At 38.3% G+C, this 16,041-nt stretch overlaps 1 protein-coding gene across 1 annotated transcript in view; it reads right to left on the bottom strand.

The window, feature by feature from the left end:
- Window positions 1-887: 887 nt before the first annotated feature.
- MICU3 (Mitochondrial calcium uptake 3) overlaps window positions 888-16,041 on the bottom strand; it is a 93,715-nt gene continuing 78,561 nt past the window's right edge. The window contains exons 11-12 of the mRNA XM_068226851.1: window positions 6,702-6,859; window positions 888-1,407 (exon numbers count right to left, since the gene is read on the bottom strand). Coding sequence (XP_068082952.1) covers window positions 1,336-1,407; window positions 6,702-6,859 — 230 coding nt within the window. The 3' untranslated portion in view covers window positions 888-1,335. The remainder of the gene's footprint in view (window positions 1,408-6,701; window positions 6,860-16,041) is intronic.

Below are 16,041 nucleotides of genomic sequence, written 5' to 3'. Positions count from 1 at the left end.
GTGAGCCCCCTTTCCTCAAGCTGGGGTATTAAACATGTTTGTAACATGTGTAAATAATTTGCGCCATTCACAGTCCCTTCAAAAAGGTACGGTCCAAGCAGATGTTGTGATATCATAGCTGCCCATATCATTACATAAGGCATGTTCCTTTCCAGTACACCTCTGTAATGAGGACTCTCTTTGGCCCACACAACAACATTTTTAGCACGTGAGCTGCGATAAATAGCATATTCATCTGAAAACATGCACGGCTCACTGCATCTGGGAATTTAGTTAAAGCACAGCATGCTAAAATGTGCTCATACCGATCTTTATCCGATAACTCGTTTACGAACGTCAGTCGAAATGTTCTGAACCTAAGGTCTTTTTTAATGTAATCTCGGATTGTTGTCTTCGGTATACCGAGTTCCGAAGCATGTTTACGTGTCAACTTCATAGGAGATTGCTCAATCAAAGCACAGACTCCATGATGTGTTCCTTCTCGTATCTTATTCCTTCCAATCCGTTGCCAGTCTTCAACATTGCCCGAGGCAAAAGCACGTCTGTCCCAATTGATAAGTGTTGCCTTATTAAATCTTTCCTGGAATGCTCCCATAATATGTCTCATTGTCTGCCCTGTGTGTTTGTGATCGTGCATCCACACACTTGCCACTAACCGCTCCTCAATAGTGTAACTCTTACCACTCACATCTGCCATTGCTCCACACTAACACTCAATTGCAACAATATGCATTCCAACAATTAATAAGAAGTAATATAGCTACCTACCTGCATAAATAACATTTAATACTAAACAGTTACCCATCCTGTACATCATTCATTTTAACAGTTCTTCATCTGTTATGGTAAGAGAAGAATCATACTATAATTAAACAAGCACAGGGAATAGTACTGATCCACATCATCTTTATTTCTTCAGGTCAAATGGTTTCAAATACACTGCCGAAGCGATACAGGTATAACAACTATGATGAAATACAGTTATCAAATACATCACATTTATAGCTATCAATACTGAAAATTATCGTCATGAATAATAATTAAAAAGTCAATCCGTGCATAAGAAACTCCATAGGAAAGTAAAAATGTAACAAACCATTTTACACTACATTTATATCAATATTTAATACAGTACTTCTGCAAACCACATGGCACTCTAGAACATTATTCTGTTCTATTTTTTAATCTTTATTTATTAGTAAGTTCAATAACAAGTTTTTATGCAACATCTATTTAGCTAAAAAATAGTATAATCACAGGAAAAAAGATCAGGAATATCACAATTAAAAGACCTTAAAACAAATATCACAATTTCTCCTCCTATGGTAACAAGCATTATGTGGGTGTCTTCATCTCCTGTTTCACACATGACTTGAATGCCTCCCATCCCTCGTTCTTTGCATACGACTGTAAAATAATCAACATACAGTATCAACAGTACATACTAAATATAACTGCATGGGTGCTAAAATATACTGACTGACATAAAGATTTGTGCACCTTGTAAAATAAACTGTGGAACTTGGTAAATAGCTTATACTGTATTTTATTGTATTATACTGTATTGATGAAAAATATCTTAAATCACCCATCATTTGAGCCATTCACACTTCATAGTCGAATCATGCTGGAAGCAATGGAAAGATGAAGATATCCATACATGTTGGACTGGTTCTGGGGACCTTGACCAATGATTAGGAGGGAGGACTGTCTGATTGTCTAAGCACAAACAGATCCAGAGGCTTCCTTATTCATCATTCTAAGTTTCGTTAAAGTTTCACTAGGGCACCTTGTCTATACTAGAACCACTTTCAGAGGTCTAACACAGATAAATCTATCTGTGATCTCTATGACCTTTATTTTTTTCTGCCATCAGACATACCTTAGTGTGATGGTGTGGGCAGCATCATATATCACTGGTTGTGACACAAGGGTCACTAACTGCAGACAATACACTGAATAAATTCTGCAACCCCATGAACTATTGTTTCTGGCTGATTGCTCAGGAACCTTTTTACCCCAGGATAGTCCTGGCTTTCACAGCCAGCATCAGGATGAATATACACAGTTCAAAAAAATTAGGGGAACATGTTTTTGAACGTATGCCATGCTCCACAAAACAATACCTCACACCCAGGTATATTACCAACTAAACCTTTATTCTTTATCGTTGAAGTATACAAAAGAACATTGATGGATTCGCGTTCATTTTCAGAACACAAAAGAAAATCTCCAAATAGGGGCAAAAACGAAGTGATAACAATCATCCAGAGTGGATTTTTATCACAGTTGGAGAGCTTCAATATGGTGTATGTCCTCCACGAGCATTTATCACAGCTTGACACCTACGTGACATGCTCCGTATAAGTCGACGGAGGTCACGTTGCGGTATCAGGTCCCATTCTTCAATGAGAGCCTGTTCGAGGTCTTGGAGAGTCTGTGGTGGAACAGGACACTAACGAACACTTCTGTCAAGTCTATCCCACACATGCTCGAGGGGATTAACGTCGGAACTCACTGCTGGCCATTCCATCTCTTGAATGTCTAGTTCTCGCAAGACAGCTCTGGTGATGCGCGCAACATGAGCCCTGGCATTGTCATGCGTGAGTGCAAATTCAGGGCCAACACTGTATGCAGCAACCAACACATTCTTTAACAGTATCTGTTCGATATATCCCGCAGTGGTAAGATTACCATGCACAATGACAAGATCTGGACGGCCATTAATACTGATGCCACCCCACAGCATCACAGAGCCTTGTCTGAATCGGTCGCCTTCCTGGACAACATTGGCATGTACTGCTCACCATGGTGCCTCCATACACATTGACGTCCATCACGCTGTGTCAGGGGAAATCTGGACTTGTCTGTGAACAACACAGGTCTCCATTGGCAAAGTTGCCAGTTGACGTAGGTACGGGCTAACAGAAGGCGAGCTGCGCGATGTTGCTGCGTTAAACGAGGCACTCGAACAGGACATCTGAGTCGTAAGGACACTTCTTTTAACCTGTTCCTTACTGTCTGGTCAGACACCGTGACTCCAGTGACCCTCCTGAGGTCTTGTTGCAGCTCTCTGGCAGTTGCTGAACGATGTCGCAACGCACAGATGGTCAGATATCAGTCATCCTGTGGGGTTGTCATGCGTCCACGACCTTGTCCAACCCTCCTTGTGAACTGGCCTGTTTCACAGTAGCGATTCCACAAGCACTGAATAACTGATGGAGAGAGACATTGAGATCCACAGCAACACAACCAAAAGTCCATCATTCCTGGATCAAATTGACGGCCCTTACAACTTGAACCTCGTTATGATGTCTCATGGGATGTGCTGGTTTACATACAACGTGTTCAAATGACTGCAGTAGTCTGTGTACCTCACAACAACACATGGACGCACTGCTATTCACTTTGTTTTGAGGGGTCACCTGACATTTTAATATATGGCTAAGCCTACAGATGGAGTATAACTGCGATTTGACATACCCTGAGTAGCTAAGGTCTCAAGGTATGCTGTACAACCATTGGAATCCTATCTACCAAATTAACGTTCATGTACCAGATGTTAAAAAACATGTTCCCCTAAATTTTTTGAACTGTATAAAAGACATTTTAACATTTTATGGGCTTGTTGAACATGATCCAATTGGGTTCCTAGCTCCCATAATTATAACTACTACTGACTTCTGGAGAAAGTGGACCATTAAAAATGATAGGCAAAGTTTCCAGTGAAGCACTGGACCACGACGTACAAGCCTGGAGAATTTCTTCTATATTTCCTATGAATGTCTAAGTTTAATACTTCCTTTGCCTGCATAGTCACCTGATTTGTTGCCTATCGAACATTTGTGGGACCAAATAGGACAACAGTAGCATAGCCAGGATTGGCCGATGGGGCAGGGGGTGCGGGGTAATAATGACAAATTTATGATGGAACACAATGAAGGTGCTTGTGCACGTGTGTTGCACACCTGATGTGCAGCGGTGATACATTTATTGCCGTCATTATAAGGACACTGATACAAGTGAATTGTGTTGATATTCAGACTGCAGTACACTACATCATCTTACATTAAAATACAGAACAAGAAAAATATGATCAAGGTGAACAGTTTTACAGCAAATGGTATGTTCAGTTCACAATCTAAAATCCAATCACTTCACATCAACTTATCTTCAAGAGATTATTTACACCCTTCTGGAATATACTTTTTCTTGATGCCATATTGAGGTCTTCTCTCTTATTAATATTTATTAAAGAGAGTTGGGAGGCAGATTAGAAAAGATCTTTGAAGTATTGTGTACTGAGTGTGGGGAATGTGGAGGTCTTTGAATCTGGTGGAGCAGGAAGGAACCGGTGAGAGAAGAGTGAGACAAAATGTTCTGAGCGGTACTGCCCATTTAAGATTCCATGGAGGAAACTCAGGTCAGCTGCCTGTCACCTGATGTGCAGCGGTGATACATTTATTGCCCTTGCAACTTACATGGTTCGTTGGGGATATGTCAGGCATTAATTCATAAAGATCGAGATTCAGACAATGTCCAGAACTGATGACCTATAACAATCTACCACATATTATGAAGAATTGCTGAAAGAGTGAAAGATAAAATGCTCAGGAGAAATGCCAAACTCAGTCCTAATCAGAATGGTTTTGCACCTTGCCTAGGTACTTCCATTAAATCATCTATTGCAGATGGCTGCATGAAAGAACAAAACTTAAAAGGGAGAGACTGCTGCATTGTATTTCTAGACATCTCTAAAGCATTTGATAATGTATCCCATGAGCATATAGAATAAACTCTGTGCATAATCTCCTTAATGAAAATTCACCCAGCATACAAATTAACGGAACAACTAGAACAAGTCAAATTCCTATTTTAAAAAAAGGCGTAGTTAAAGGTGCTCCTCTCTCTCCTATACTATTTAATTTAGTAGTCGATCATGTTCTGAGAGAACTAAGTGAAATAGAAGTAGCCGAGGAATATGGGTAAAACTTAATCCTGAGTATGGAAAATCTGACAGCGCTTGGTTTTATCAATGATTGAGCACTTCTGTGTAAAAATGAAGCAGCAGCTGAACATCTTACAGATCTGGTAACAAGTTCTTTTGCCAAGATCAGACTCCGAATAAATACTACCAAAAGTAAGGCCATATTGATATGTAAAGGTCAGCTGATCACCTCTGCTCTCACAACTCTGGTTGGGAATACAATCGAGTGCATCTCACCGGATGAACCAGTAAGGTACATAGGGGTAACATATCAAAGAGAAATTAAGTTTAATCAGTCAGCTCACAAGGAATTCGAACCATCCGGTTAGTTCACCCCTTTTCATTCTGGATCAGAAGCTAAACAATACTCATTCAATATATTTGGCTAATCTACCCATTCTAGTATGCACCTCTTAAAACTTGACAATTAAATTTCTTGGTGACATTGATAAAATGATGAGGATTTCCATCAAAGTAGTTTGGTATGCTTTGAGGTCTTCAATAACTTTAACCTTACTCCACCTTTCCCAGGGGCAGTGTTTATTCAAATTCCCCGACTTGCATTAAAAATGTCATCTCTAGTTATGACAACTTGCTCAGTTTCAATAGCATTGGTCTCACTCACTTCATGCATCTTGGTAGGTGTGCTATTTACTAACTAATGAGCCCAACTTAGCACACTGGGGCAAAACCCTGGCAACCAGGAATGAGTTAGCTGGAAAACTTTAATGTCCAATAAGGGACCAACTATATTGGTATTATAAGTTTGCTCGTTCGGAACAAATATTTCAGGTTCCCTATGGGAATCAATATCTTTATCATAAGTGGTATGTTACAAGCTGACAGTGGAGAGATGGCGTGGAATTACATTAGTAGACAAATAAGTTTGAGTGGTGTCTTTAAAAGAAGGAAAGATCACAATACGAAGATAAATTTGGAATTCAAGAGGACAAATTGGGGCAACTATGCATTGGTAGGAAGGGGAGTTAGGGATTAGAATAACTTACCAAGGGAGATGTTCAATAAATTTCCAATTTCTTTGCAATCATTTAAGAAAAGGCTAAGAAAACAAGAGTTGGGAATCTGCCACCTGGATGACTGCCCTAAATGCAGATCAGTAGTGATTGTAATACTAAAACTAATCTGAATCAAAATTATTATTGTAAAAGGGTGAAATAATATTGCAGACAACCCAGTATAATAGTGTTGATCATATCACAGGTGGTAAAAGTGAAAGCATTACAGAACTTAATCTAATTCAATACTGGATTACTTATGGTCAGTAGACATGACACACAAATGTACAGAAATGTGATTGAGTTTGAAGGTTGGTGTCATTACCGCCTAGGTGGAGTTACGTGTCGAGTACTGTATCTCTTCGGAAATCTTGAAGATGTACAATAAAAATGAACAAGATGGCAACACTTAAGAATCTAAATTCACCTTAGTATTATGGAAGGAATTTCTGTAATAATACCAAAATTGTAGGCAACACTAACAGATACGCAAAACACCAGTGAATCACGACGACAACCAGCGATCACAAACAGAACCACAGCACTGCAGAATACAGTGTGTGTGTTCTCCCAGTGAAACCACAGGACAAAGTAAATTAACAAACAAATCCTCAAATATACAAGTACATTAGTGATAAATTACAGATATGAAGTTCACTCAAGTAAATAGGATGATGATCACGATCATGACGACTCACCTTAAAACCTCGATGTAAGCGGTCTTTCATTATAGCAATGAATTCCCTGTAGCTAAGCTGGCCATCACCATCTTCATCAAAAATCTGGAAGACAATATGTACCAGATGTCGACTTAAACTTGTTCCTGTGCAGATTTTGACAGCTCGATGGAACTCGTCTGCAACAATGAAACAACACAAGCAGATAAGAAAGGGGAAACAATACACATATTCTGCTGAAGTCTCTACTTTCCATGTTTATCAGGAAGACTTATACAACAGTTAGCAGAGAAAACTACTCAAATCACATCATTTGGAATTGTTTTTGTTTTAACTTTAGTTACAATGTTGCGGAAAGATGAAAGCAATTTGTGAAAGATTCTCTAGAATTGCTTTCTAGGCTGTACTTTTTAAACTGCCAGTTTATAAAAAAATATTCAAAGAGAAATAGGTATTATGTTTAATATATCTTAAGGGACATACATAAGTATAACAGGAATTTATTTTTATCTATTGTTGGCCTGATATTAACGAACATAATTACATACAATTATAGTTACTGATGTAGGAAATCTGACTTCATTTTCTAATGAAAATGTAAGGTAAAAATATATAAAACCCAATGCCGTTCTGGTCCAATCAAGTTTGGTACTTGTTTCAGCTGCTTACTTACTAGCTATTCAAGAAGTATGCTTTCTATGCAGCCATCCCCCATCTCTTTATTTCCTCTAAATTTCTTTTTATTACTACTAATACATTCCATCAGTACACTTCTCATACTTCCCACCAGTTGAATATTATATCTCAGGTTTCTTCCTAGCCTATCTCTCCACAATAATATATACATTTCATGTACTACTGTCTCCAACATTCTTTACTAGTGAACTGTCCCAACTTCACACAAAGCAATTTTGATTTTATGATGACTTGCTTGTAGACTACACAAGTTGTTTTTTCTCCTAATGTATTACATAGCTCAGTATGAATTATTTCTAAGATTCTTCTAGCCACCCTGAATAATAATAATAATAATAATAATAATAATAATAATAATAATAATAATAATAATAATCACACAAGAAGAAAGTATGTAGGACGTCATCTATATCATGACAGTAAATGCATGTTGGACTGCTAGCTATGTTCAATTTGTGCAAAAATTTACGGAAGTAAGAAGCTGAGTAATGTAGTAATTTACCTCACCATGAGTCCATTCAATCCAATCATTTAAACATGGTATTATTCACTTTGTCCATTTCCCTCGAGGATCACTTTCTCGTCTCTGTTTCCAGCGCTCCATTCGACACCTACGGGCTAACTTCTTTGTATGTTTCTGTCCAAGTTCTCCTCGAGTATGCCAGATTTCCTGTCATTCAAAAGCAATTAAGTCAATAGGCCCTACTCCAGCTACGGTAAGGATTGCAGGCTCGGATATCGTACGATATGCACGTGCTATTCGCAACGCTGCTCTTCGTTGTACCGCAGCTATAATTCTCCTATACTTTCCTATCTTCAGTGATTCAGCCCATACCTCGAGCCATAAAGAAGTACTGATTGGACTGTTGACATCAGAAGTCGTCGTTTGCTGGATCTTGGGCCTTTGATATTGCCCATCAGTCGGCTAAGTTCGGTCATATATTTCGTTGCCTTGTCTGTCATCCACTGGATATGATGCCAGAATGTGAGTTTGGTATCAAGCGTAATGCCTAAATATTTCACACTCATAGTTGTTTCAATGGTTATCTCTCCAACTTAAAACGACACATTGGTCTTAATTCTTTTTCTTGTCAAAAGAACAATTTCCGTTTTATGATCAGCAAGTGTTAGTCTGTGGTTAATCATCCATCCCTTTACCCGTCGCATCAGTTGATTTAGTTTAAGTTGCACCAATTCCAGATCACGGGTCACTATCAAGACCACCACATCATCAGCATAACCTATAAGTGTTGTATCTTCAGGCATCTCTAGTCGCAGTAAGCCATCATAAGTAATGTTCCAAAGGTCTGGGCCAAGGATGGATCCTTGTGCTGCACCAGCGGTAATCCGTTTAGTCTTTTGTCCACCCTCTGTATTATACAGCAGTAAGCAATCCTTCAAATAGTCTTCGATATTCTCACGAGATACTCTGGAAGCTTGAATGTTTCTTGAAGTGCTTCCAACATGTACGACCATCTTGCTGAGTTAAAAGCGTTCTTCACATCCAAGGTCACAAGAAGCGCCATTTTACGGGAATAATGATTGCCCGTTTGTGCTCTTTTGGCAGTGTTCACCACTTCTAATACTGCATGAACTGTCGAATGTCCTCTCCAAAAGCCATGCTGAGGAGGTGACAAATCCTCAGCTTGCTGAACTGCTGAGAGTATTCTTGGCTGTAGGAGCTTCTCTAAAACTTCTTCTTCTTCTTCTTCTTCTTCTTCTTCTTATTATTATTATTATTATTATTATTATTATTATTATTATTATTATTATTATTATTATTATTATTATAACAACAACAATAATAATAATAATAATAATAATAATAATAATAATAATAATAATAATAATAATAATAATAATAATAATAATAATAATAATAATAATAATAATAATTGTTCCGGGGTTACCCGTGGAGCAGAAGAGGTGAAAGAAGGTGCCGGGATGTATGGGTCTAACTACGACGTCAAGAAAAGAATTTAAAACTTAAACTGAAGGTTATATTTTTGCAAAACAGCAAACTTAACAACTTTTCACTTGTACCTGAAATATCATTATTTCACTAAGACTTAAAAAAATCCAAGATTTCTGAATTTTAACACTCTCGGGCTACAAGCCCCTAGCTTTACAATTCTTGAGCTCCTAGCTCAAATTTACAAAGCTCACAAATTTACACAAGGGCAGAAATCCCCTGATACATGGAGCACTAGCTCCTTAAACTACAATATGAGGCCTACCAGAGGCACTTTTACAACATTTGAAAATGAGCTAAGGTGCTCTCGGTATTCTAAACGTACTCAAGGCCACACAACATGAAAATCTAATAATCACTGGTCTTATAAGGCACTATTTACAAATAGAAATCTTATTACACAGCGGTATCTAGTACCCAACCTACAGGGCCTTAGTGAAAAAGAACAGGTTAAATAAACGGCCTGAGTACAATTTGAATAGAGTCGAAGACAGAGCTCCACAGAATTTAACCTTTTCATTGCTGAGATAAGTTCTCTTTTGCAAAAGCCCTGTGCTGAATTATTTTTAATAATTAACTTCAATACATAAAAGTCGAAAATAAGATGGGAAAAACCAGAGGGTTCTTGCCTGCTTGTCATATATTTTTATACTAAATATGGAAGGTCCTAAACTGATTTTTCTAACACAAAATTAGCTATATGTTGTGCAGGAAATTCAAGGTTGTCCCACATAAAAGGCCAACAATTGAACAAAAATCGAATTAAAAATAACAGTAAAAAGCTCAACTCACATGTTTCAGTGGCTACAGGTGGTCCTAGCTGTTCACTTCCAAGCACCGATATATAACTAAACTGAAGACAATAACTTCAGGGGTGTCTAAAATGAGTAAAAATGTATCTAAATTTTACGGTAAAATATTATTCAAGTTAAAAAAACTGAGAATGCATTAAAAATTCCTATACATCTTGGTTTGATATCAAAATAAAAAATGGTCCAGACCAGTTGATCAAGGGTTGTACAAAACTGGTAATTCCAAAACTGTGGGTAGCCTACATTTTACTTTCATTATAATCGGTGTCATCACTATCATCATTATCCTCGAAATCACTAAAATCGGAATATTCATCTTCTGATTCTAATGTGGATAGCACTCTTACAAACCTCGGATTCGGTAAGATCGCGCGCTTTACTGGCGGTTGACATACTGTAGCTTGCTCATCCCTGACGCAGGCCTCACTGCTAGCTTGCACCCTGGGCATACCACAGAGCAGCTTGTAAAGCAGAGTGTTGTATTTATCTCAATAACTCATGAATGAATCAACAGATTGTCATTTTTTAAGCTCCTATCTACTGCAGAGAGATGCTTGTATCTGCCCACGGAGATTGAATGACGTCTTATGTCAACATTGGGAGTATTGCATTGATAAAGTCAGAAAAATGTCACGTTCGCAATATTACAGGCGCAGAAGAGCAGCAGTCACTCTCCGTGCTCGCAATATTGCGAGCGCAGCAATGTAAAGGTTAAAAACCTATAGGGCACTGGGCCGACAAAACAGGGGCTATTTCCAAACTACTGAGGTAGCACGCATGAAGATAACATTAATACATTGGAGAAACAAAAACGTGGCACCTCAAACCAAGATGAAGGGAAGCTCGACCAAGATGAAGGGGAGATCGAGAGGGTACTTCACTCTCTATCCCCAATTTACAGTTAAAGATTTTATGAAGTTTTACATTAGCCGGCATAAAGTTACATTTTTAGGAACACTAGATTACATAGTTAATGTTTTGGACCTTTCCCTCAGGTTAAGCTGCGGAGCTAGCAAGAAATAAAGATGTTATGTGGCCATTACCTTGTCGAAGTACTGCTGCCTGATGAAAGAGGCGCCGCCCGCCTCCTGCTTGACACACACACTCACTAAGATGATGATGGCCAAGAGACGTGAAAATCCGCAATTTATAAACCCTCGGGGAACGTTCGAAACCTTTCACGAATAAACCAGCCACACCCTCTCAATTTTAGTGGATGATTTAAAAGTTACACTCAAAATCGAAGACGAAGACTGTGATTGGTAGAAAATTAATCACAGAAATTCTTGATTGGTTAGATTCAAAACTGGCGGAAAGAAAAGATCAATATTGCCAACCCAAATATAAATGAACATCAATTAGTAAAAAAAAACTTATGAATACAAAACTTCTTTAAATCAAAAGTTCTTTCACTTCACACCAGGGTGCATGATCATAGTTTTTTTGTAGTGACCTCTATGGAAGAAAGTCCAAACTTCTTGATGAATGGCAAACAAAACAAGTAGAAATACAGTCAGTTCAGGAAGCTTCACAATAACAAAATTTTATCATATTTTAGTGGTGGCATCTTCTGAGTAAATTTATAAGTTGGTCTAGTTACAATTTCACAGTATCTCCAGTAGAGGAGTTCTTTTAGGCGCTAGATTTAAATGAGCGGTGTTGGGGTGTACCTCCCGGTAAAACAACAACAACAATAATAATAATAATAATAATAATAATAATAATAATAATAATAATAATAATAATAATAATAATGATAATATGGTTTTTGGAGATGCTGAGATGCTAGAATTTTGTCCTGCAGGAGTTCTGGCTCATTTGTCTCACGAGTCAAGTCCTTAAAATGTTCCTAAAGATAATACATTGTTCTGCCTGAAGATACTTCTACAAAGTTGTAAGAGAACGATCTAAAGATGTATATATCTGTTTCATTGATCATGCCCTAGCATTCGATTGTGTCAAACATTGCAAGTTATGAATTTCATTATAAACAGTATTGGATTTCAGAATATTACAACATTAATTAAACCACCTTTCCAATACATAACAATTCTTATATTTAGGGTATAACCATTATACAGATGTTAGAAGTAGGACATGTTTCACTTATACTTAGTAAGCATCACCAGCTAGAAAAGGACTTCAACCAAAGATAGGTCAGGGCCCTGTACCTGGTTCATATAATAAAAAATGTTCCATAAGATCTAATATTACATAGATAAAAACTAATTTTTACAATTTAAAACCAGTCAATAAGACTATATTGTGTCTATTAAAAACAAGTGCTAACTATAAAATTGCTGACATATATATTGCACCCATATGCCGAATTAGTATTAAATAATGAATTATTTTATTCGATATTAGAGCATATGAGACAGCCACTGCAGTAGATATTTCGGCAGGCGGCATGGCAAGTCTCATAAAAGTTGGCGACAGAGAGTCGAGCCCTGTCACCAAGCTTAAGGCACATTCCAGGGTGCAGCGAAAATAATTGCACTCGCCTACCCTCAAATAAAACTTCAAGCCGATAGCTAAGTGCCTGAGTCAGTGCTTTCTCACAGGTACCAGGACACTACCGTCATAAAACTGCACCCAGTAACTGAACAATGGCGGCAGAAATAGAGAGAGACCACGTTTTGTGCGAGTGAGATGGAGTGATGACAGACCTCCCTCGGACAGAGATGGTTTGTTCCGAACAGACGAAAATCGCATATCCTGAGGCGATACTCAGCCAATCACAGAGTGTAAAAATGTTCTTTCATTTCTGGCGCTCAAAATAATTTAGTTGATCATCGACATCTGACAAATATTAACACACATTCTTAGTGCTCCTGAAAGCAGTCAAAATTAACATATTTTCAGTGCAATTTTAGTAATTAAAGTAATGTTCTATGACATTATTTGAAAAAGTGCATAGTGGTAATGGATATCCCGGGGTACAATCCACCGGCAGACATTTTACACCAAAGTGCAGTGCATCGCTTAGATGATATGGTACCACCAACGCATTTTGATTCGTGATGAAACCTACGATCAACTGGTGATAAAACACTAGTGGAAGGACTGTCAGCAATATTGGGATTCTAGTACAAGTTCTGAAATTCTGCAAGTTACAAGTGGAACAGAGATAATTTTTCGAGGGAAAAATATCCCGAGCACGCATGAATCTCAGCGTGGTATAACCCCGGAGGGCGCCGCGTAAATCCACATGGGGTGTACTTGCCATAAAAGAGACCCCACAGCCCATCCCAAGATAGTCTCTCGGTCAGTCTCACGCAGTCAGACAGTCTCAGTCAATCAGTCTCTCCGAGTGTGTCGTGTCGACATTGTATCAGTTGCACGATTGTTGTATCCCGTGGTACACACAACAGAATTATCTGTACTTAGTCAAACTCACATTATGGGGAGAACAACATTGAATTATTTCCCACACTCTTTGAAGTCGTCAGAGAAGTAAGTTACGCTTGAACATTGTATTTCCTGAACTATTTCGTCAACTTCTCTGCTTTCACTAAAATGGCAGTAACTTCTAAATTATAAGGAATATAGAAAAAAAATGGACATAGGGTGACAAATATAATATCAATATTATACACAGTACTGTCATAAGTTCTGTCAGTACTTTCAACATATATAACTACTAAATAAAACTAGGCAAACCCATTAATATAATGTTGAAAAAGCACAAAAAATGCTACCAAATGAACAAACTCTTATTCAAACTGATCACTATATGCAGCAACACAGCAGCAAAGATGTTGAGGCACTCATCGATAGCTGCACAAATCGTGTCCAGTGGAATTTCTTTTGACAGCCCACATGATTGATTTTTTAAAAATCTCAATATTGTGGTGCCAATTTTGACATGCTATTGCCTCGAGTTTCTGCCACTGATAATGATCCAATGGATTGAGGTCCGGACTTCCACTAGGCCTGTCAACAGAAGCCATAGGACATTGGTTGCCAATCACTGCTGTGTTGTTTTTGCTTTGTGTGCAGGAGTGCTATCCTGCTGAGAAAGCCACAATTTCCCTTCAAACAGCTTCGAATTGATATGTAGTATCACCTTTTCCAACACTGTCTGGTAGATAGCTATGGAAGTCTTTACTCCACTTTCGCAAAAATACACCTCCGATGCTCCCCGCCAGGAAGCCATCCACTATACCATGTCAGAAGCAGAGTGATGTCCACACTGCACACATGGAATTTTCTCTCTTGGTTCCCTGGAGGACCATGCATACACACAATCGTTTTGCTTGTTAAGTGCCTTTTACACATTGAATATTTTTTCATCTGTGAATAGTATGTCACGATACTAGTAAATTAAAATCTTTTCAAGGTCCATCTATTCAATATAATGACATTCTCTGCTTTCACTAAAATGGCAGTAACTTCTAAATTATAAGGAATCTAGAAACAAAATAGGTGGACCTTGAAAGAATTTTCATTTACTGTCCTCCCACTTCAATACGGAACCTAATGAAATTCATAACTATAAGTGGCTCTCCCCATACGTCATTAACAAAGCCTGGGATTGAACCCGGCATATCTCCTTTAATTTTTCAGTTAGTAAATGTCGTTTTTATCTTTTGTATGCATTAACACGTAAATCATCCTTCAAAATACGTGACATAGTTCATGGAGATATATTCATTTCACAAGACAAAATTGTTTGTTTACGTAAAGGATTGTGACGAATCCTTACACGAACAGCATTCACAACTTCTTTTCTGTGTACACACCTAGAACGGCCCAATCTGATGTGATCAACAGTTCCACCCATCTGTTTAAACCATGCTATTGGCCGGAACACGTATCATTCATTGATACTGAGAGATTTCAGTGAAGAAAAAATTTCCTTAGCTCGCTTTCCACAATGAAATAACGCCAATACAGTGATACAATTCTCATACACTCCCCATTCCATCTTTCACTGCTGCCTGCTGTTGGCACACTGCAAGCCGGTTACTGGCAGAGTCGTGAAGGTGACCTTGTGGGCAACGCTTTTTCATTCACAATTACCCAGTGGCATGCAGTGAATTCCATCTAGCCCAGCGCTGTTGGGGTAAAGTACTTTGTATTAACATTTTCTAATTATTCCTTAGAACACTTTTTATAAAGTTTAAAAAACTGTGAACATCTAAGCCAAGCCAAGTACAGCTGTCTCGACAATCCACTCGCACTACCGCAGTTCAGCTTCTCCAGCGAGCTCGGTTTCCCTTCCAGCGCAAAAGAGAGCTACCCCAGCGAAATTTAAGTCACTTGGTAGATGCATGTACTTGAAGCTTCCTTGTCTTGGGAGCACAGCTGGGCTGTGGCCCCTCCCTCCGACAGCAATTTACGACGACAAGCCAGCTAGCTTAGGTAAGGTAATGTTAGTTTTAATATTTGACACTCGAAGTCTTCAGCGCTACACACTAGAGACTGCTCAACATCTTAACAGTATAGCCACTTGCACATGTTCTTGCTAATGAAAATAGAGCCAGTATATGAAATCAATTGTAATATAAAGGAATATATTTTATTCTTGGATTTCGGCATGTATACAGTTTTTCCGAGGAATTCATTGATGGCACATATAGAGTATGTGTTCCGATAGCCGCAGAAAAATATTTAGGTTGCCCAGCATGAACACAGAGCTAAGCGTGAAGTACAAGAATGTTGTATTTGGTTTTCTGTGATGGTGGTATATAGTGAATTTTTGTAGTGTTCCTCTTGGATTATAGGTGAAGGTTTCATGAGTTCGGTGGCATTCTTCATTAATATAACGTGTGTTACACGCCGTGACGAATATTTTCCCTCCTTTGTCGTTGATGCACGTACACTCAGTAAACAAATGAAACTATGAAACTTTGGCGACGGTAAAATTCCAGTTAAA

This window comes from Anabrus simplex, chromosome 3 (assembly GCF_040414725.1).
Source record: "Anabrus simplex isolate iqAnaSimp1 chromosome 3, ASM4041472v1, whole genome shotgun sequence".
Taxonomy (NCBI): domain Eukaryota; kingdom Metazoa; phylum Arthropoda; class Insecta; order Orthoptera; family Tettigoniidae; genus Anabrus; species Anabrus simplex.
Note: the sequence above shows the minus strand (reverse complement) of the source record. Positions and strands in the feature narration are given on the sequence as shown.